Source organism: Meles meles, chromosome 5, assembly GCF_922984935.1.
Source record: "Meles meles chromosome 5, mMelMel3.1 paternal haplotype, whole genome shotgun sequence".
Lineage (NCBI taxonomy): Eukaryota > Metazoa > Chordata > Mammalia > Carnivora > Mustelidae > Meles > Meles meles.
The window spans coordinates 149,590,748-149,614,540 of record NC_060070.1 but is presented as its reverse complement, the minus strand read 5'-3'; the positions used below and the strand labels follow the sequence as shown (position 1 = coordinate 149,614,540).

The following is a 23,793-nucleotide window of genomic DNA, read 5'->3' as shown; positions in this document are numbered from 1 at the left end:
CTGTTAATAAATCTATGCATAATTCATTTTCTTGTAGGCTCCGACAAAATAGCATAAATAACTTCATTTGTAAGGCTGTGAATTTTTCTATTCCTAATTGGGTGATGGCTAAAACCATCTAAATGCTTCTGGATGACTGAATATATAAATGTGTAAAATGAGCAGTTATAATAGGTTTCTAGGCAGATTTGTTGATTTGATATTACTACATTTATTTTCAGATCCTAGCACAGTACAGATGTTGCATGAAGATCTCACCCAGTATGGTGTGAGTTGCATATGATTTGTAAGGAAAGAGATACTCGCTCTTCTCTTGGAGAGAGCACTCTGCTGCTCTTGGCGTATATACTGTCTGACAGGCGCTGTGCTGGTTGTTTTATAAATGTTACCATTTCCTCCTCACGAGAGACCTAAAGGCGGGTGTGTTAGCCCCACTCAGCTGGGAAGGAAAGGGTCGAGGAAGGCAGGATTTAGTTAGTCGGAGGTCCCATAAGTGGTCAGTGGGTGCGGAGTGGCTCTGAACCGTGAATTTTGGTCTCCAAAACTTGCCTTCTTTCTATGTCCTGCAGCCTCACACCTTGTACACGCGACGCTCAAGTGGGCTTAGTGCCTGAGCATCCAGGAACCAGGTTGTCCGCTGGGGAGGGAGGTTCTTGCTGTAGTGATGGCGAAGCTGTGACAGAGTGTGCGCGCACCTGTTCTTCGGGGGCTCACAGTGGCCCCTGGTGTCGTGGCTGTTAGGTGCCCCTCCCCCTTCCCCCCGGGAGCTGTCGCTGGACTAGGGAAACACAACCTCCCCATCGTGCTGAAGACCCTCCTTTGCAGAGGCAAGGTCTTCATTTCCAGAGGCACGTAGAGGCCACAGGCAGCCATTGAACATATGCCCGTGGGTGGTCACCTTGTGGGAGCGTAGTCTTGAGCTGCTCGAGTCTGTGTGGCTCCAGTTTTGTGATTCATAGGGAGCATGGCAGTCCACAACCGAGGAGTCCGTACTTGAGGACGTCTACAAGGACAGCATGTGTCTCCTTGTAGGATGACAGCGGCGTATTCACACCGGCCACTACTTAAGAAGGTGTGTCTGGATTAAGTGGTCCAGCTGAGGGCTGTCTTCACCCTTCATCCGGTAGATTTTTCTGGAAGTCACGGGAGGGAGAGAATGGTTAAGGCAGTGGCCTTGCTGGCCCTGTGGCCTTGGGCAAGATCCCACCTCTAAGCCTCATTTCTTCCTCTCCGCAGTGCGCGAAGTGCCTGTCTCACTGTTGTAAGGATTGAAATGATTTTATAGACTGTCTGGTGCTGGTTAAGTATTAAGTACTTTTTAGCTATTTTTATTCTCATGCCTCAGCTAGGCCCTTCTCCTGGCCCCAGGAAAAGTTAGTGCACGTATTAAAACGGAGATTGGGGAATCCGCAGAACACATCCATCTCCCCCCTCCCCCCCACTGACCACCGGTTAATGACTTGCATCGACTAGGAGTCACTTTGGGATTTCATTAGCCCATGGTTCAGTGTCTGGTCTTCTGACACTCAGGGAAATGACCGTCAATCCAAGTCAACGGTTGGATCCAGCGACCACACGTCCCCTCAGCCGCCCAAGAGGAAAGGGAAAAAAGAGGAGGTGAATTTGGAAAAACCCAAGAAAGGGAAACAGAATGTAAAGTTGAAGAAGTCGCCACAAATAAGTCCAAACGGTGGTAAGTTTGTCCTCCTTATTATCATATTTTTATGGATTATCGTCTTAAGGCTGTGATACGATTTTAACTCTTAAATAGATCTGTTCGTTTCTCTGGACCCACGGAAGATACTCCTTATCGTCCTCCAGGAGAGTTTTCAAAGGAGACTTTGCATAGGAATGATTCTTCTGTTTTTTCCGCAAAATTTCTGTTTATAATTCGAGGCTGTGTACAAGAACACATGTTTCGAGGTAAAATCGTTCTTGTGCTGGTCTCGTATAAAAAAGGTAAATCTTGTCAACCTTTTCTTCCACTGAAAGAGCTTGATTAATGTGTTTACTAACTGCTGTTGACATTGGTCTCTCCTACTTGTGTATCTACAACCCTTGTCCACATGGGTCACAGGTTACTTTGAGTCGCATGTCCCTTTCTCCAAAAAAGATGTTTCCCTAATTTTACCAATATCCAAGAAAATACAACACATCCAGAAAACTTTACCAGTAGGATGATAACGTGTCCCCAAATTAGCTCTGGCTAGGTAAGAGATGCCGTAAAATAAGCTTTTAAACATTTTCATCAGTACGAGATTTGTGTGGTCAGAATTGTGAACTTTCGTGGGAAGACTCTCGTGGGAACTTTTGGGAAGACAGGCCCTTTCTGGTTTCATTCCAAGTATGGTGTCTGTGCAGCGAGCCCGCAGGGGTGGAGGGCTGGCTGGGCCACAGCCCCACGGAGGGACTGATTCTCCTTCGCCCTGGGATCTGTTGGGGGACATGCTGGGCAGGAGGGAGGTGGATGGGTGGCCTGTCATTTCGGATTCATGGCCAGCTCTCTGTCTTCCACTGGGAGCTTCAGTTTCTTGCGAAGTTGATGTGAAGAGTCATGGTAGAATGACTGGTACCGTGGGCCTCACAACGAAGGGGACACCTGAACCTGTGGGAGTTCAGAGGATGTGGCAGGTGACAAAGGGGTCATGGGAAAGCTGTGTGAGACCGAGAGGAAGAGCCTGCATGATGAACCAGTTACAAAGAGGAGGTAGAATGCCAGGGGACTTTACATCATTCCAGTGAGGGAGACCAGATGGAATGGGGGGATCCTGGTACAGCCCTGCGATTGACCTCGGGCAAGCCACTTTTGGGGGCCCCGTCAGTTCTCTGCAAAACGTGGGTTCATACTAAAATTTAGCTTGTAAGTTTGCTTATCGTTAGGTCATGTAATCCCTCGCAGATAACTATGAAACGGGAGGCCAAAGTCAACTGTGGGCAGCGAATGTTTATTGAATGCGTATTTTATGGCAGGTGCCAAGGGAACAAAGCTCGCCTGGAAGCATATGCCATACCTTGAGAATTTCAACCCACAGGGGCTTTATTTTAATCAATGTACCAGGTTGTGACGCCCCCAAGGCCCTGGGATGGGTCTTACTAGCTGTTGTGTTTTTATTCGCAACCACTGGCACGGGTCTGATAAATACGAGACCCTTAATAAATATTGGGAAACGAATGCTTGGAGGCACGAAATAGTTCTCTGTAATACTTTGAATCTTTTCACAAACATTTTTCTTTAAAGGCTTTTGTAAAATGTGAGTTATTTTCTGTGAGGCTCATCTCAGCCTGTGAAAAATCCCCATTCCTTCTTGTAATATGTATATTTTAAAGTCTTGAGTTTCAGTAGTTGCTTCTCAGAAGAAAGGGGACCTTTCATTCTCATTTGCAGAAATTATGCCGAATGAGGTTACGTCCAGTTTCCTCTTGCACTGGAAAGGAACCTTTACTGAAAAGTCAAATGATCAGTATTTTTGCTTTCGTAGATATTCTCACTTTTTGACAGTGGTACCCATGGGGTGGAAATAACAAGGAACATGTTTTTAAAGTGCTCAGAAAAGGTTGGAAGGCCATCACTGATCTTCCCTTGTGTGTGGAGAGCCTGGCAGTTGTTTTAGATAATCGACTATTTTAAGTGTCTGTTTTTCAGTGTCTTTTTGGAATGAGCGGAATGTAAGCTTCTAACTGCTGGACCTCTTTGGCGTCTTCTATTTTTTTTAAAGATTTATTTATTTTTCAGACAGAGAGAGAGAACACGTGCACAAGTAGGGGTGAGGAGCAGAGTGAGAGGGAGAAGCAGACTCCCCACTGAGCAGGGAGCCCAATGAGAGACCTGATCCTGGGTCCCTGAGATCATGACCTGAGCCCAAGGCAGATGCTTAACTGACCGAGCCACCCAGGCATCCCCTGCTGGTTTCTTTCAAGTGGCAGTTTGAGGGGGTGGATTTTTTTCTCCCCCCCCAGTAAGAAACTTACATGATCCAGAAATGTATGTAAGAGTTGAGATGAAGCATTTTGTATCTTTTCCTCTTGATAGAAATGACATATAACTTGGAAAATGAATCTTGGCTTCCAAAAACATTTTTTCCCCCAGGGAAAATGAAAAAAAAAAAAAAAAGATTTTGTATAGTTCAGTAGACTAAAATGTCACTTGACAAATTTAAGGATATCAGCTTAAGTCCAACCGAGCTGTTTCCCCTTATGAGATCTCCATCCAGATGTCTTTGGCTATAGAAATTTTCCAGGTTATAGTATCAGAGCTCTTTTTTGCATTCCTTAATTCAGCTTCCTATTCATTTATTCTTGCATTTTTTTTCTTGCAATTGTTTTTTACTTTAATGTCCTCTATTCTAGTCATTAGAACTAAGTGTGTGCTTTTGGCTAGTCCTATCTCAGGAGTGCTCTTGGTGTCTAGAAAAGTAAAAACAATGAGACTGTAAGCAAAAGGAAAGGGAAAGTGTGTGGTGAGTCAAGATAATGAGTAAAAAAATGCAAGAATTTAGTTCCATATTGCATATTTGAAGTTTGCTAAGAGAGTAGGTGTGAAAAGTCCGTATGGTATCAGATGTTAACTAGACTAACTGTGGTGATTGTTTTGTAATATATACAAATAATCGAATAAAAAATGCAAGAATTTGATGTCAGGGATGAAACACGGTTTTTTCTACTTGCCCTTATTTTACATTTGGAATTAAGTGGTTGATTTAATTTTCTTTCAAAGTGTTAAATTTTAGAGTTAGAATGAATATCTGGATTATCTCATAATGTATGTTAAATTGTGCAGATTTTTGACCCAGTGTTTGTTATCTATATACTGTTCTCATGTTAATGAAAAGAGACTCTTTTAGGCTGTCTTGATTTTTATTATAATGAAGACTTACTCATACAAGTTGTCTTTATTTAATGTTGCTGTTTACTCATATTTGGGTGTCTTGTGCTATATGAATGAGCAGTGCTAATGTCTGTCTGTAGAGGGCAACCTGGCTCTAATTTTATTTTTTTCTTTTGCTTTTCTTCCTTTTTTTTTTTGTTTCCTTTCCGACTGTTTTTTTTCCGTAGTAGTAAAGCTTAATAATTCAGGCAGAGCTGTGACATATTTCTTCAGGGAAACAAATCCCATTTTCTTTTGGTAGCCAAGATGCAAAGTAAGATTGGTTGGTGATTGATGAAGTTGGGTGTGAAATGCATTTTTAGTGCTGCATTTAAATACTGGCTTAACTGGCCAGCCTGTTTTCCGTACACTTTCCACTTGATTTGTAATGCCTTGAGATACCCTTTCCACCAATGAGCAAAGTAGTTATGATGATTGTCTTGAAATAGTATTTTGGGATTGATTGCTTTCATTGATATTTAAACTGTTTTCCATGTGAAAAAAATTAGCGTCTTTAGACCCTTTGGAACACAGGAAATACAGTGGATTTAGGGCGCCTTGGAAAGATTGGAAAGGCTGCTTTCTGTAGGTGGGTCTGTCCGCTGCGGCTTACGTGGTACTGATCATTGATCATGGATCATGGATCATTATAAACTTTTTTTTTTAAAGCAGAGTTTTAAAATGTAACCAAAACCAAGACTTGTTTTTTTTGAAGTTTGTTTGACTCTCTGCATGGGAGCGTGCACACACACACACACACACACACACACACACACGTATCTCACTTGACTCCGTTCTTGGCTTATTCTCAGCATCCTTCTGTGATAGTTCCTAAGGAACTTGCCACCTTCGGATTCCTGATGATTGATGGGGCAGGTGAGGCGCGGGGAGGGGGTGTTTGAATATTCTGACCTTGCTGGGGGACTGCCCTTGAGCGGTCTTGCGCCTGAATTTTCTGCAATCTGCGCGTGCTTTGCTGCGCCGCCCGGGGCCTGGAGCATTGCTGCTGTGTGTGCCCACAGTCCGATCACGGGGCGCGGAAACTCGAGCTGCTTGGGTTCAGCCGATGAACCAGCTCAGGCACAGGAGGCTCCGAGACTAGAACAGGAGGCGCGAGTCCACATGTGCGCCCCCAAGCCTCACCCTCTGAGGTGGGTCAGGGACGGGAAGAAAGTCTCTAAGAAGGCGCCAGGATGAGTTCCCAAAGCAGGGCATTGATTGGAAGGCACTGTGGTGAGATTTCGGATTTGTGGGTGTCTGCTGCCTCCCGCTCACCTTTGGGCGGAGACACATGGGCTTTTTGTTCCTTCATCCACAGTGACTTATCTCAGAGGCAGCGTGGACTGTGGGATGTGGGTCACGTTTTACTATAAGTCCGAGAGCGCTAGAAATGTGTGGAACAGGCGTTCCACATCCGAGAGTCAGAAATATACTGTGGCCTTTTCTGGGGTTTCTGGCACAGAGCTCCCAACATGCTTGTAATCGCCTAATGTGAGCAATGTGGTACCTTCAATATTTGGTCTTTTATCCGCAAATAGCTCCAGCTCCTAAAATAGTTGCGGAGCAGGGGTGAAACAGTGTCTTGCTATTTATAACAAGCCCTTTCAACTGCACCGGAGTTTAAGCGCATGAGGTGACTTCCAGTGAGCTCCTAAGGACGGGGGCTGGTTGCCAGGAGAACCAAACATGCGATTAGGGGGCGGCAGACTTCCTGTCCCCATCGCTCACCCCACACCTCCAGGGAGGGCTGAGGGGCTGGAGGTGGAGGTCATCACTCTTGGCCTTGATCTAATCAAGCCTGCCTACGTCCTGAAATTTCTATTTACAAAACCCTGCAAGAAGGGAAGGGGTCTGGACAGCTCCCAGACTGGCTGAGGACGGAGATGCAAGAAAGGCCCAGAAGCCCCACATCCCCTCCCCTTACCCTGTGCATCTCTCCCATCTGGCTGCTTCTGATGGACTTAGGAGCCCCGTCCCGTTTCGGAGGACACCACGGTCGTGTCTTCAGTAAACACCGACTGAGTGCTTCCTGGGTACCGCACGTTTTGTGATCTGCAGGACGTGCCCCTTCCCTCTCGTGTGTGCTAACTGCTCAGCACTAGCCTGGTTTCTCCTGGGAGCCAGCATTACACCTTGACCAAGAAATCATCCTCAGTAAGGTAGAGGCAATTCCCTTCTCCTTTTCAATGACCCAGCTCCATTCACCACTCGCAGATGCTGAAGTGTGTTTATGTGCTAGGCACTGGCGTGTTTTTCCTTCTTGCTGATCCGCCCCTGTATCCCGTTTTTCTGTGGGGCAAATAGCATTTCTGCTTGCAACGTGCTTAGTCTTGGTGCTACAGACAGGGCAGGGAGCTTTCCCCACTCGGACGGTACACGGGGTCGCCTCTGTACACCGGGGTCTGTTTTAGGTACGAATGCTATTTTTATTCTTCTCAGGAACCCTCGTTTTCAAAAGAAGATAGAACCAGGGTAGCAAATCACCATGTAGCGTATCGCCGCCACGGGGGTGTAAAAACAGAAAATATCTGCAAAGTGCGTTTGCGTTTTGTAGGTTTTAAGCTGTCCATTTATTCTTATTTTATACTCCTGGATGATAATACCGGATTGTCTCTCTGAAGTCAGGCAATGTAGCATTCCCTTGAGAATGCCGTCCGTGGGGCATCTGGGTGGCTCAGTTGAGTCTCTTCCTTCAGCTCAGGTCATGATCCCAGGGTTTCAGGATCAAGTCCCATGCTGGGGGTCTCTGCTCAGCGGGAAGCCTGCTTCTCCCTCTCCCTCTGCTCCTCCCCCTCCCCCACGCCCCGCGCATGCTCTCTCTCTCTTTCTCTCTGTCAAATAAATAAGTAAAATCTTAAAAAAAAAAAAAAAGAAAAAAAAAGGAAAATTTCGTCCGTACTGAAAAGCGTGTTTCACGGGTTGCGAAGCTGACAGGCCCCTTCTGCCCGTGCCCGAGTTCAAAGCACACACCTGTCACCTCTGGACTGATGGGAGCCGGCTGTCTCCTGGGCTTCGTGGTGCTTACCACGGGAAGGTTACCATGGGAAGGGTGCCAACACAAAGGGTTTCTCACCCCGTGAGAAACAGGCGACTTCTGCCCAGGTCATTGAGGACAGCTCCTGCGACCTTGGAGAGGCTGCCAGCGCTCCGCACTGCCCCAGGACCCCTCGACCTCACCCAGAGCACCTGGGCGATCTCCAGGTAGCGGCTCTCAGCCAGAGAACTACAGTGGCTTCCTCGAGTGGGTTCCGCAGAGCAGCAGTTTGCGTGCTCTGAATAGGGGTTTCTCGCAGTAAGAGCGCCAAGCTCCCATGAAGCCCGGGAAGCGCTGTCTTTGCTGCAGTGTCCGCAGAGCCCTTCCCCTGCAAGTGTCCCTTGCTTCTTGGGACTCTGGGTCCCCATGGCGGAAGCGTGTTGGCAGGAGGACGGTCGTGCGGAGCCCAGCATGAGGGGTGCCGGGCTGCGGAGCTCACGACATCCCTTCCTTGCGGGGTTGCAAGGCACATGGGGATTTATGATGAGGGTCCAGCGAGACACACCTCTCTGGGGCTTCTGGTCGGAGCCGCAGCTCATGGAAGCAGCTCCCCACCCGACTGAGCACCGTGGGTTTCCGGTCTCGTTAGTCCTCCGAGCAGCCCTAGGACTCAGGCGGCATTACTGTTAGCGCCAGCCTCATTTTACTCATGAAGGGAGCCCAATGCTGAGGGGTTAGGAAGTTTGTCTTTGACCGAACGAGCCGCCGGCCGCCGAGGCTGGGACCCGCCGTTCTGGTCTCTTGTGGGGTGCTGTCTGGGGCCTGCAGGACCACGCATCTGGGCCGTGGACCAGGAGTGTCGTCCGCCGTCCCACGGATGAGCAATGCGCGGGTGTGAGTTCACAATGGCCTGTGTGTGTGCAGAGGGACCAATAATCGCGTTTATTAGTGATGGTCAAAGAAAGTCAACAGCGTGCTTTTGAAGGCGCTCAGGTTCCGACAGATCCGAGAACTCTGGCGGGCGGGGAGGCCATGTAGGTAGGCACCTGCCTCACCGTGTTCCTTCCCTTACTGGCTACGAGGGGCTTTAAGGAGAGTCACGGCGGTGGGAGAGGAGGTGTAGTGCTCTCCCGGAGATGGTGGATCCTGGGTCAGAGTGAGGGAATCCCACACTGACCAGGAGTCCAGATTGTTTCCTGTACGTCTGACGGACCAGCTGTTCATTGGGGGTTCCCAGAACCCCCCCCCCCCATGGATCTGACAGTTGGCTGGTGCCGCCCACAGAACTCAGCAAGACAGCTGACTTACCAGCCCCCTGGTTTATTGGGGGAATGAAACTCAGGAGCAGCCAGATGGGAGAGGCGCGCGGGGATAAGTAGTAGGGGAGGGGACGTGGGGCTTCCGGGCCTTTCTTGCGTCTCCGTCCTCAGCCAGTCTGGGAGCTGTTCAGACCCCTGAGTGTAGGGTTTTGTAAATAGACGTTTCAGGACGTAGGCAGGCTTGATTAGATCATGGCCATGAGTGATGATCTCCATTCCAGCCCCTCGGCCCTCCCTAGAGGTGTGGGGTGGGCGATGGGACAGGAAGTTTGCCGCCCCCTAATCACACGGTTGGTTTTCCTGGCAACCAGCCCCCGTCTTTAGGAGCTCACTGGAAGTCACCTCATGCGCTTAAACTCCGGTGCAGTTGAAAGGGCTTGTTATAAATAGCAAGACACTGTTTCACCCCTGCTCCGCAACTATTTTAGGAGCTGGAGCTATTTGCGGATAAAAGACCAAACATTGAAGGTACCACATTGCTCACATTAGGCGATTACAAGCATGTTGGGAGCTCTGTGCCAGAAACCCAGACAAGGCCACAGTGTATATCTGACTCTATGAGGCTTCCCATTCCGCGTGTCTGAGTATGTCTTCACTGTGCTCTTGTGTTTGATTTTTAGTTCGGACAGACCCAGAATTCTTGGTTGTTGGTACTTGTCACTGCGTGTTCTGAGTGTATTACTTCATTGTTGCCGTTAAGAAATCTGATGCCGTTCTCACTCCTGCTTATCTGCGCGGGTTTCCCTAAAACATCGCTCGATAGGTGAGGATCTCAGAGAAGGACTTGAGTGCAAGAAGTTCATTTGGGAGGTGACCCCAGAAGCATGGGCAGGTCTGACGTAGAAGAGAGGGGAGCTTGTGAATGGGGTACTCTAGAGGAGCCCCAGGTCCCCTGTAGACAGCTAGAGTCTTGCTGCTGGAATCTTCTGAGGGAATATATGGACATACCTCCAAACTGTCCGCTGCAGGGGTGAGACCCCGAGACACCTGCCTGCCAAATCCTGTCCTTCGCTGGTTGAGGGTGGTTCTCCCTGCTGCTCTGGCCTGTCCACGTTCAGTCTGAATGAGCGTCTGTGGCCGGAGGAAGGCCTCAGGCAGAGGCAGGAACTTGAAGTACCAGTAGAGTTCTGGGCTGGGCCGAGAGGATGAGGGCAGGGCAAGGGGAGGACTTCCCTGAGGTGGTCTGCTGCAAACCAGGACAGGAGAGATGTCAGACTTGGCAGTCTTTGACGGTGGATAGAGGAGAGAGGATGGTTTGAGAAACATGTAGGAGACAGAATGATTGTGAGCTGAGGTCACGTGGGGAGGGAGTGAGAGAGTAGGAGACATGCAAGGGTCCTGGGTAGATGACTGTGTCCGTAACTCTTGGGGGAGCACCAGGGAGGAGGGGAAGGCTGTACACATGGAGATAGAGGGACCTGTCCGGCACCCGGTATAGGTGTACAAGGACTAGATGGAAATGGGAAGATTGTCTTGCAGAGGTAACTGCCGAGGCCAGTAGCTGATAGGTGAGCATCCAAGTCAGGTGCAGAAGCAGCAGCCCCGGGGACACCTGTAGACCTTGAAGAGAATGGGCAACCCCGACTCTTAGAGCAAGTTCAGAAGGAGGGCGAGGAGAAGTAGGCATGAAAAAGCATCTGTGTAGCTCTTACACCTCTAACTACCGTGCTCGCCTTAGGGCGCAAACTCCGCGGGGTAGCTGTTGTTCATAGATGGAAGTCCTCATTTCCATTCTACAGATCTGGAGACTGATAGGAAGACCCTGTATCCCACAGTCTGCCGCATGCCAGAAGTCGTGTAATAAATGACGGTTAATTGGCAAGGTGTCCTGGCCTGTGAGCCAAGAGTTTTTCCCACGATCGCGATGGCCTTCATCAGACTTTGTCATTGTGACGAGCCCAGATGTGTGGGAGAGATGCTGTGTCTGTTTTATAGGAAGCTGAGACCAGACAGAAGGTGCTAAGCTCTCCGCCTGTCACTAACGGTCTTCCCTACCTTGTAGACGCCTGGCGTCGTTAACCTGTGTGCGCAGCCCCAGAGGAGGGACAGCGTGTGGACATCTCAGGTGGAAAACAGAGACAGTCTGATTATGCACAGTAAATATAACAGAAAAATAACAGCAAGAAAATTGATTCAAACTGTACCTAATGAGGGGTGTGAAAGAAATGATCGTTCAGAATCCTGAAAGTGTTTTTAGTAGGTGGCGAACACAGTGCATGAACACAGTGCAGTCTGAATGTGAATGACTGTTCCCCTCTCACGGCAGAACGACCAGAAGATCCAGTTGGAAGGTCTCCACGTCACATAGCCCAAAGATGTGTTAGGGGCACAAGGGGATGATGGCTGTTCTTTCATTAAAAGAAAAATGCCACACTTTACCCCTTACTGGGACCAGAGTTCTCACTGGTTCCGTCTGATGCTGGCATGAGTGCCGTGGGCTGTCCCTGCTCTGCATGACAAGGAGAGTAGCCACCCAGGACAGAAACAAACCATCACCGACGGACAGTCTCCATATTTTTCCTGGCGCTTTCTACCTTAAGCATGTGAGATTTATCGCATTTTCGATTTGGTAAGGTTTGCTCACGAAAATAGAATTCCACATCTAATTAGTCTGGTGCTCGGTAACATTTAGATGGACAGACTCACCCCTTATGGATTTGTATTTTCTCGGCAAGCCTGGGACGGAAGGCACAAAGGAATAAAGTTTCTCTGGTAGCTAGATGGAGATGAGGCAGTTTTTCATTTGTGAGGCTGGTTTCCTGTTTAATTTTTAGAAATTAGTTTGGAAGGACAATCGAATTTCTCTATAGACTTTATTCCCAGGCTGACCCTGAGGTCATAACTTAGAAGCGTGGTTATGGTTATTTAGTGTTTTAATAATGATGGAGCATTTCTGAAAACGAAGGTGAAAACAGCCTAAAGAGGCTATTGGTTAATTGCTGTGTGCATGTGTAAGGAGCCATGAGTTAGTTTGGGCTGATCTCCAGAATGTTCCTCCAGAAATGAGGACTTGGAGTACTTCGAATCAGTGAGCCTGACAGTGGGGGGTCAGGGAGCCCCCGTTGTTCACTCCCACTGCCCCAGGGAGCTGCCTTGTTGCTTGCCCCTCCCCCACCTCCTCTCCAGACTCAGTTGCCACAGTAGCCTGAGGCCCAAAGCTGAAGTGTTGGACGGATGAAGGTCAGCAGGATTAGGAAGGAGTAGGAGGAAACAGAAGGAAAAGATCAACAGGGCAGATGTCATATTTCCTAATAAAAAAAATTTTTTTTTTTTAAACTCTAAAAATACGGCATTCAGCACTCATTGTCTCTCACGCCAGTTAGTTTCTGGGTCAGCCTGGTTGATTTTCATCTCGTGAAGACTCACCTAGGGTTGGAGATACAGAAGTGTGTCTAGTCACGGCCGGACACAGAGGTGGCAGGACAGAGTCCGTGTGAAAGGCTTTGAGAAGGGGGAGAGGGGTTGAATCTGATTACCACGGTTGGGAAGTGATATTTATCTGAGAGACAGAGTTCTGGGCATCAAATCTGGGCAAGGGGGGAGAATAGCAAAGCCAGGACCGAGTTCAGCATTCAAATCTCTAATGCATTTTAAAGCCAGAGTAGTTAAATGATAATTAATCTTTCAAATTAGAATAGTAATTGCATTTAATATGAGCAGGGAAGGGGAAGGATTACTCAGGAATTGTTTATTGGACGGTGCAGAATTGCTGTAATTTGTTTGTTCCGCGATGGGGGAACTTTTCCTTGATGGTTTAATCTTATAATGTTATCTTTATATCCTTTCTTGGATGAGCCCGAAAGTTCCTGTGTACTTTTCTTAAAAATCATAATAGTGATGGCTAACATCATCATTTACGCTGAAGGCCATTGCTCCCAAAACAATGAAATTTGGGGTTTTTCCTTAAAGTGACTAGGAGACTTTAATTTTTCATTCTCACAAATCCCTCACTAACAGGCCCTTGGCATATTCTTGAAAGCCTCCTTCTGGACGAGACATTGGAACTTGCTTGCAGGCTGAACTGCTGGTCTTAGGCGAAGGCCCGTATCTGACTGCCGTGGACCCTTGAACAAGGCGGGGGCCGAGTGAGGGGCGTCTACTACTGTTCAGTCAAAAATCTGAGTGGAACTTAGCTAATAGCCTGCTGTTGACTGGAAACCTTACCGATAACATGAATCATCAATGAACACGTATTTTGTATATGTGTTATATTCTGTATTCCTACCGTCATGTAAGCCCGAGAAAGGAAACTAGTATTAAAAGCATACGGAGGAGAAAATACAGTTACAGTACTGTATCGTATTTATGGGGAAAAAGTCTGCCCAACGGTGGACCTGCGCAGTTCAAACCCACATCGTGCAAGGATCGACAGTCCTTGAAATGCCTACCTCGATTTCCCGCAAGCACCCCACCAGCAGGTGTTACACAAAATACGGTCCAAACCCTGCATTGTCTTTATTTGCTGAATTTTCCTCACAGAGTTGCTGGCTCAGGGTTCCATCAAGCCAGAACCCTGGGGTCATCCATGTGTGTGGACGGGGGTCATGGGAGTGACCGTTTCTGTCAGCTTGCAGTGATGATTCAGGACACGGGCTGTTCCTGCCTGTCCCGCGGAGGGGAGGTCTGTCCCGCGGAGGGGAGGTCTGTCCCGCGGAGGGGAGGTCTGTCCCGCGGAGGGGAGGTCTACGCAAAACAGCCTCCAAGAGCCCAGGGAGCCTGAACACTAAAGGAAAAGGCTGGCAGGTCCAGTGTGAAGAGAAATGGTTTATCTCAGGGACTTAGGGACAGAAGTATGTCTTGGCTGACCCCACCATCTCCAAGACCTGCTTTTGTAGCCTTGGAGTCTGGGAGCACACGTGGTGGGGTGGGGGTTCTGGCTGGAGGAGCCGGTGGAGACTCAGTCCGGATAGGTCCAGTGCAGATGGGGGGGGCTTGTGCCCCAAGGGTGTGTTTGAGGGTGCGGTTGGGATGTGTTGGGGGCGGTGCTCAGGAGGGTTTGCGTCCCAGAGTGCTCCCCATGGCGATTTGTCCAAGATGGTGCTTGCTTCCTACACGGCCCATCCCTTTCTTTTTTTTTTTTTTTTTATATTTATTTTTATTTGTTTATTTACAGCATAACAGTGTTCATTGTTTTGGCATCACACCCAGTGCTCCATGCAGTACGTGCCCTCCCTATTACCCACCACCTGGTTCCTCAACCTCCCACCTCCCCCCCCCACCCCCCTGCCGCCCCTTCATAACCCTCTGGTTGTTTTTCAGAGTCCATAGTCTCTCATGGTTCATCTACCCTTCCAGTTTCCCTCAACTCCCTCTCCTCTCCATCTCCCCATGTCCTCCATGTTATTTGTTATGCTCCACAAATAAGTGAGACCATATGATACTTGACTCTCTCTGCTTGACTTATTTCGCTCAGCATAATTTCTTCCAGACCCGTCCATGTTGCTACAAAAGTTGGGTATTCATCCTTTCTGATGGAGGCATAATACTCCATTGTGTATATGGACCACATCTTCCTTATCCATTCATCCGTTGAAGGGCATCTTGGTTCTTTCCACAGTTTGGCGACCGTAGGCATTGCTGCAATAAACATTGGGGGTACAAATGGCCCTTCTTTTCACTACATCTGTATCTTTGGGGTAAATACCGAGCAGTGCAATTGCAGGGTCATAGGGAAGCTCTATTTTTAATTTCTTCAGGAATCTCCACACTGTTCTCCAAAGTGGCTGCACTGACTTGCATTCCCACCAACAGTGTAAGAGGGTTCCCCTTTCTCCACATCCTCTCCAACACACGAGGAACTACAGAACACTCATGAAAGAAATTGAAGAAGATACAAAAAGATGGAAGACTGTTCCATGCTCTTGGATTGGAAGAATAAACATTGTTAAAATGTCTATACTGCCTAGAGCAATCTATACTTTTAATGCCATTCCGATCAAAATTCCACCGATATTTTTCAAAGAGCTGGAGCAAATAATCCTAAAATTTGTATGGAGCCAGAAGAGACCCCGAATTGCTAAGGAAATGTTGAAAAACAAAAACAAAACTGGCGGCATCACGTTAACCGATTTCAAGCTTTACTACAAAGCTGTGATCACCAAGACAGCGTGGTATTGGCATAAAAACAGACACATAGACCAGTGGAACAGAGTGGAGAGCCCAGATATGGACCCTCAACTCTATGGTCAAATAATCTTCGACAAAACAGGAAAAAATATTCAATGGAAAAAAGACAGTCTCTTCAATAAATGGTGCTGGGAAAACTGGACAGCGATATGTAGAAGAATGAAACTCGACCATTCTCTTACACCGTACACAAAGATAAACTCAAAATGGATAAAAGACCTCAACGTGAGACAGGAATCTATCAGAATCCTAGAGGAGAACATAGGCAGTAACCTCTTCGATATCAGCCACAGCAACTTCTTTCAAGATATGTCTCCAAAGGCCAAGGAAACACAAGCAAAAATGAACTTTTGGGACTTCATCAAGATCAAAAGCTTCTGCACAGCAAAGGAAACAGTCAACAAAACAAAGAGGCAACCCACGGAATGGGAGAAGATATTTGCAAATGACAGTACAGACAAAAGGTTGATATCCAGGATCTATAAAGAACTTCTCAAAGTCAACACACACAAAACAGATAATCATATCAAAAAATGGGCAGAAGATATGAACAGACACTTCTCCAATGAAGACATACAAATGGCTATCAGACACATGAAAAAATGTTCATTATCACTAGCCATCAGGGAGATTCAAATTAAAACAACATTGAGATACCACCTAACACCAGTTAGAATGGCCAAAATTAGCAAGACAGGAAACAACGTGTGTTGGCCCATCCCTTTCTAATCCCCTTCACGTTACCCTGTCCATCCTTGTGATCCTGTTAACTTGGAGTCGGTCTAGATTTTTCCATGCCCCTCACTCAGTCACAGCCAAGGGCATCGGTTCTGCCTTCTCCAAGTCTCTTGAAACGGCCTTTCTCACCATTCCTGACTGAAGCTCCTATTTTCCACACAGACCACAGGAGCCTTCTAGAGGGTCTCCCAAGCTCCCTGCTTCACAGTCCTTCACAGTCCCGCCAGCCCCGTCCCCTCAAAACACAAAAACCCTCCGGTGAGATTCCTTCAGAAGCCTACCGCTTTCCCAGCCTCTCTTCCGACCTCATTTTCCACGAGACTGCCGCATGCATGGCGGGCACAGAGAACGTTTCAGAGTTTCTTGATTCCGTGAGCCTTTTCCACATTCCTTTGTGTGTATCTAGAATCGCCTCCCGGTTCCCATCAGCTTTGTTCTCCCGCAGACTCCCCGTCCTAACCTCTCTTCTATAAAATCCAGTCTGTGAACAATTTGAGGGCCAGGATCCCCTTCATTATTGCCTTACCCATCCCGGCAGGCTCACCATCCGGCTCCATTTCCAACACGTCGTGAGTCCTGTAAAGTTCCATGAGAGAATGAACTTGCCGAACATTTTATGTGTTTGTTTTTTTTGGGGGGGGCGTTGTGCTTTTATTTGCATTTGGGCGTTGCAGTTATTAATGATATTTCTTCAAGATTAGCTTGAAGAAAACAAAACAGATTGCTGCTCAAACGTCTCCTAGTGGCATAGAGGTGAGCAGGGTCTGCCTGCCCCCGCCACTCTCCAGGAGGCAAAGTAGATGGACAGCCATGGAAAGAGACGCATTTTATTCAAATTCAAGGTGAAGTACAGGTTAGAGACAAGACCGCTTACTTGATTTGAGAAACCAATATTCGTGCTGGTGTTATATATGGCCCTGTGTGGGGAAAACTGAAAAATTTATCCTGTTATAATTCAATAATAGTAAGAAGAACCATCATGTGGTTGAAAGGCCCCTGAACTGGGACACTACGCTGCTAAGATATCAGTTCGAAAAAGATGTCAATAAAAAAAAAAAACGGAGGCTGTTCAAACCAGGGTTGACGAATTTTCCTCAATTTATAATGTGAAGTGGTTCTTTGTGTAGGGCTGTCTACATGTTATCGGATTTTCCATTATTAGAGGATTTAAAAGCCACTTTGGACTAAAGATTATTTACATGTCTAATCTCTCACAGTAAATGATGGCATGTAACCTTAAATCGTGCCCCCCTCCACGCTCCCCGCAAACAAAACTCTCCAAAGCCAGCCTGTCCAGCCTCTGATGAATCCCTCTCCTATTCTCATGCGGGCTCTGGCCACTCACTGTGCTCTGGTCATTTATTTTTTCCCTGGGCTCTGTTCTCTTAGACTTCAACTCGCAGAAATACCCCGATATTTGGAGATTCTTCTCGTTACCTGGGCATCCAACTGCCTGCGGGGGGGAGGGGGCTGCACACACACACGCGCGCACACACACCACACGGGCATGTTTAAAAAAAAAAACAACTCTTCATTCATGTATATGTCCAGAAGAGCACCCAGATCCCAAGCACAGATCTGGCTGAATCTTGATGAGTTGAGCAGACCGGTGTCGCCAACAGCTGGATCGAGAACTAGAATGTCTCCAGTGTGACGTTTTCTTCTTGACACTGAACACGTGTGTCTTTCCCAACAGCGTCTCTCCAGCACCGCCTGGGTGTCCCACCATCCAGTCCCAATCTGACACCCCTTACCAGACTCGGCGTCGGACTCCATGGGCTTACGGGCTCTGCTCCGTAAGACCGCCCTCGGCTGGGACTCCGGTTGTGAGTGTCGGTGACCTCACCTCTGTCCCACGTGGTTACAAACTCAGAGAATTTGAAACTTGTTTCACTCCCATTTGATAATTTGCCAGAAAAACTCACAGACCTGAGCAAAGTACTTTCCACCCTTCTTTTCATTCTTACAGCCTTTTCCTTACCTTTTTTTTTTTTTTAGTATTTCCATTACAAAATTGATAGACTCAGTGAGACCAGACATCTGTATCTCCTCCTGGACACCAGGAGGAAAGTCTTCAGTAAGTCACCATGAAGAATGGTGTTTGCTCTGACTTTTTGTACATTCTATCAGATTAAGGAGGTTCTGTTTATTAGGGGAAGTTTCCTTTCTTGTTTGCTAAGATTTTTAAAAAATTGGAATGCATTTTAATCATATCAAATGACTTCTGTTTCTGTTGAAAGGATTTTTATGATTCCTCCCCCCCCTTTAAAAAGATTTTATTTATTTATTTGACAGAGAGAGAGCTCACAAGTAGGCAGAGAGGCAGGCAGAGAGAGAGGAGGAAGCAGATTCCCTGCTGAGCAGAGAGCCTGATGTGGGGCTCGATCCCAGGACCCTAAGACCATGACCTGAGCTGAAGGCAGAGGCTTAACCCACTGAGCTACCCAGGGGTCCCGCACACCTTTGTTCTTTATAATGCGATGATTACCTTGAATTTTGGATATCAAACTTAATTGGCATTTCTGGATCAAATCCAAATTGGATTAAGTCCGAACTGGCCATGATATTTCATGGCTGTAGGGATATTTATGTTTTTTATCTTTTTCAGCATCAGTTTTGGTAAGTTGTGTTTTAAAAGTTCACTTAAAATTTAAAATTTATTACTTCAAAGCTGTCTCTTATATCCTCTTTAAAAAGGCCTATAGGGTTTATATTAATGTACTGTTTTTCATTTCCCCATGTTGGTAATTGTACTTCTTTTCATTTTTCATTATCAGTCTTGCTAATTACTGGTCCATTAGTTTTTTGTTTTGTTTTGTTTTGGGTCCGTCAATTTTGTCTTTCAAAATCACTAATTTTGACTTTGTTCATCTTTCTGTAGAACTTGTTTTATTTTTCACTGAATTTCTGCCCTTGTATTTATTATTTCCCCTCTTTGGCTTTCTTTGAACATAGCTTGCTACTCTTTTTCTAACTTCTTGAGAAGGATATTTAGAACGTAGATTTTCAGTCTTTCTTTTTTCTAGTATATATGTGCAAACCTATAAATGTCCTCCTATTGGCTTTAGCAGTATACATGTTTGATTTGTCTTATTTTCATCACTTATACCAATTGTTTTCAAATTTCCATTGCCATTTTGTCTTTGCTATGGGGTTATTTAAAGTGGGATGACTTAATTTCAAAACTGCTTTTTAAAAAAAATTTTTCCAGTTATTCTATTTTGATTTTGAGCTCAAAATGTGTTCAAAAAGAACACACTTAAATAATTTAACCTCTTTAAATCGTTGAGACATGCTTTGTGGCTTTGCAGGGGTTAAATTTGTTAGCAGTGACGGAGGTACTATAAAATGTTTGTGTGACGTGATCGCCGAGAGCCATGTCCTGTGTGTGTGTGCAGTTAGGTCAAGTTTCTTAATTTTGCATTTTGGCTTTGGAATAGCTCCAGACTCTTCCTCCCTCTACCATCTGCTTTTTCCTCTTCTGTTCCTTTAAATCCCTTTGCTCTCTTGTTTGCTTTCACCATGGCTTCCTCTTCTGGCCAAGCTATATTTGAATTCACATATGTTTTCACGTGGTTCCTTTTGGCTCTGACCTATCTTCTGCTGAAGATTCTTGTTTCTGTTACTGCCCTTTACCACTTTGGTTCCGTGGCTTTGTTCAGTAGGCCAGCATGGTACTCTCCCCTGCCTTCCGATTCTGCGTGTTAAAGATGCTGATCAGACAGCTGTCAGCAGGCATTCACGGAGCACAGGTTATGGGATTTCAGAAATACTGGGCATAGTCCATGCCCTCAAGGGCTTGTGATCCGGCTGGAATCAGGACCCCCACATACAACAAATATAAGGATGTAGTTAATAAAAACGATGTGAGTGTAGTAAGAAGAAGGCAGTCATTATGGGCTGGAATGGCTTTATAGAGAGCCTGGAATTTGTTCTGACATCAAAAAATGGGGGAAATGGGGATGTGGACTGCAGGGAGTTTGCCTGAATGAAAATGTGGAGGCAGGAAAAGTTCGCTGTTCTGCGTTTGTATTTTACAGATAACACTAGTTAGAGGGGATAGTATCAGTTCGCAGAATTACAGTAACCTGGTCCGAAAAGGTAGATTGAGGTCAGATCACAAAGGGCCTTAAGTGTGCAGCTGATACATTTAGACATTAACCTGCAGGTTTGCAGGGATGGCCCTGGAGATTACGGATATGTGTGCCGTGGTCTGATGTGGGGAACGTCCTGTGTTTAGGGAGAATGGTCTGATCGTTGTGACAGAAAGAAATTGGAAGGAGTTTAGAAAGACCCTGGAAAAATGATTTGATTTGAGATGACAATGTGCACAGCAAAATGGTACCAGATTAATACGGAGTCTTAGGGCAGGGGATAAGGTGGGTTCAATGATAATTCAAGAAATCTGGCCTCGGTTTTTAAGAGACCAGAGGAGCTATTGGCAGAGTTGGGATGAAAGGACGTAGAGCAGAAGTTAGACACAAAGATGGTACCCAAGAGCAAGGAGCGAGAAGCAGTGTTGTGCAGGGAGGACTGGCCGAGGTGGGCATTCAGAGTGTAGAGGGTGCGTGCTGACACAGGTGTGGGGAGGGGGTGAAGATGGCAGGTGGGAGGCCCTCACCTGGACTTCTCTTGAAGATAGCAGAGTCTCGCAAGATCTGGGCTGACCTTGTGTTAGCCCCACGGGCTGTGGAAGCCAACGTAAGCAAGTACCGCTGCCACATTCCACAGTCTGGGGGAACAGACGGGAGCCAGTCAGCCGGAGTGGTAGCTGTAAGTAATACGGGGGAAAAGTAATAGTAATAAATAATAGCGATGGGGGAAAAGCACAGCCCTCCTAAACCACCAGCGAATTTCATTTGTGACCATTTGGGGTTCTGTTTTAAAGGAAGAATCTATTCTGCGTGTATCCTCCCATCCAGAAGGTTCCAGTTTTGCCATAATAAAGACACTTTGCTGGGGAAACAAGGCAAAATCCTAAATTCCAATTAACCAGCGCTATCAGAGATTAATAACCATTTAGTGGGCTGGAAGCGACTCCACATTCGAGCCTCTTGTTGTGTATCACGGCGATGATTTACAAATTTTCACAAGAGATGTCCTCTTTGAGAAATTGCTTTTCCTCATGCCATGGGAGTGTTTATGATCAGAACGATGCGGCTTCCCCTGCAGTCGTTTTCCCAGCGTTTAGGTTGCCATCTCTGCATATCAGGAATGGTTCCAAAATTTTCTAACACAGAGCAATTAATATCTGTCAGTAGAAATAAATGACATTTTTCATCGCTTGTGACACGCTCTCAAATGCTGTTTGAAAGTGCTGTAATTATGCATCATCATGCTATGTAATTTTGGTGCCTGATGTATTAGTGCTTTAGGGGTATGATTTATATTTTCTGGGTGTTTCCCCCCCCTTTTTTTTTCTTTAGTACGGAATGAATAGGATGGGTGTAAGAATCGGGACGTAAGTCGGGAAATGACATTTTACAGATGACTTTGTATTATTTCCGTTTTTCTAATGCCGTCCGGGTTTTTAGAGTTGTTCGCATATTTTACATATTTACTGTATGCAAATTGTGCATATTAAGGTCGTGCCACCGATAGCGCTTGTCTTCCAGCACTAGAAAGTGCAGTTTTCTTTCAGAAATTGAATGCATGGAATATATTCATGATCAGGACACGGTTTTTATTGCCCTGAAGAGGAAGCAAAATTGTGGACCTCTGGAGGGTCCCTTTGGCCCTTGTCCTTTAAGTAGGGAGGGGCCACCCTGGTGCTGTACCTTATAATTACTGGCAGCAGACGAGGGCTTGTGGTTCAGACCACCCTCTGCTTACTCTCGGCCCTGTTCTCTCCTTTGGGCCCATAACCTGGACTTGATGATCTGAATTTGGCTGCTTTGCTTTTGGTGACCCATCTGCCCTCACCTGTGGCTTAATGAATTCCAACCTGCCAGGAGGTTCTTCCTGTCAGTGAGGGTCTTTCCCTACTCACCCCTTACCTCTTACTGCCTCGAGTGAGAGATTATCAGGGAGGTAAGGTCAAGAGGGTGGGGGGTGGAGGCTACCCAAGAATGGGGGTGAAACCTGGCAAATTGCAAAGGACTTGACCTCTCAAATTGCACTGTGCTCGGAGCACAGACCACTGTCATCATCGGGAGTGGATGGACAAGCCAGCTGCCGTCTCTGCTCTCATCGCTACATGTGGCCATTCTCGAGGTGAGAGAAGAGGATCAGAATATCCCATCTCAGAATATGCCACTATTCCAGCTAAAGGCAATTGAGAAAGAGCAAATGCCAGAGAAACTCATTGCCCTTTACCTTTCTGCCTAAAAGCAAAGTGTACATTTCCATTTGTGGAAGTGTCTCTTTATCCCATTACAGGGAGAGGACAGCTCGTAATCACTGGAGAGGACCCTGACCTCAGACTGCATATATGAACCTTCCTCAAATAACAAGTATCTTCCATTCGTTTCCCCCATATTTTTACCTTCCCACAGTTTGCTCCTCCCACCCCACTTTTCCTATGTCTGTCCACTTCTTCATAAATTATCGTTCTTTGTTAAAATGGTATAAAAGCCCCCATACCTAACCACTTTTTTGGGGTTTTCACTTCTTTTCTCTGAAGCCCCTGTGTGCATGTAGAATGGTGTTTTTCCTCCTGTTAATCTTTTGTCAGTTTATTCACACCCCTCCATCATACCACCTTAGAGGGTGGAATGAAATTTATTTTTGCTCCTCTACATACCATATTTCATCCTGCTGGACTCCAATCAGTGGTTCCATTATGAGACAGAAAAGAAGACCTTTAATTCTCAAATTTAAAATTCCAAGAATATTGCAACTTAAATGTGTAAATAGAGAAAGGGAATGGGGTTGGGGAGGGACTAGAACCACTCATTCAACAAGTCCACCTGGAACATTTACTCTCCAACACTGAACAAGGGGTATGATATTCCTGAGGACTGTGGTTGTCAGAGTCATCAATAAATGACAATGAAGGCTGTCTTCAGTCTGCAGCCCTATACCTTTTTGGTTTTATTTTTAATTTGACACTGTTGGTTGGGCTTATTTAGATTTGGATAAAAGACACACCAGGGATATGGTGATGGAAACCTAAAATGCAGGCATTTTGCAATAAGCCCGTCCACACCTTCTCCTAAGACCTTGAGAATTATTCCTCCAGGAAAGATTCCCATTACCGTGTGTCTCAGCAGCATAGGTGTGAGTGAAGTTGGGCTTCACCGTTGGAAAATTGTGGAAGAGAATCTGTATTACATTTCTCAGTTGAATAAGGAAAAGTATCGTAGTGAATAAAGAATTGTCTTGCGACACGAAAGTCAAACTCTCAGATCCCTTAAGTAGAATTTTAGCAATTTATACTAGTTAGATGGGTTTTAGCAAGTCAAACATTCCCACGGAGCTTTGATTGTAGGATATTTTTAATTATGGAGGCATTGAAATTCGTCAGCTCCCATGAACTTTCCTTTAAATAGACTCATAAAGCAGAGGCTTTCCCTCTGCTAATTCCTTTGTGCAGGGGTCACCCGCCAGTCTTAAGCGAGTCACTTTAGAATGAATGGCTCATTGTAGGATTGAGTTTTAGGTATTGAAGAAGAGTAACAAAAATCAAAGTAGAAAGGACCTTGGAGATTTTGGTCACTTCCTTTCACACCTTTCTAAGAACAAATCCTTGAAATGATTTCATGCTGGCAAGAAACTGGCACTGGTCACTGGGTGGCAGCCTGGTAATTGGCATTTGCAGGTTTAAAGGAAGA

General features: G+C 46.3%; 1 protein-coding gene across 1 annotated transcript in view; it reads left to right on the top strand.

Moving 5' to 3' along the window:
* DCDC2 (doublecortin domain containing 2) overlaps positions 1–23,793 on the top strand; it is a 137,307-nt gene that overhangs the window by 50,231 nt on the left and 63,283 nt on the right. Inside the window, exon 8 of the mRNA XM_046006600.1 lies at positions 1,531–1,693. Coding sequence (XP_045862556.1) covers positions 1,531–1,693 — 163 coding nt within the window. The remainder of the gene's footprint in view (positions 1–1,530; positions 1,694–23,793) is intronic.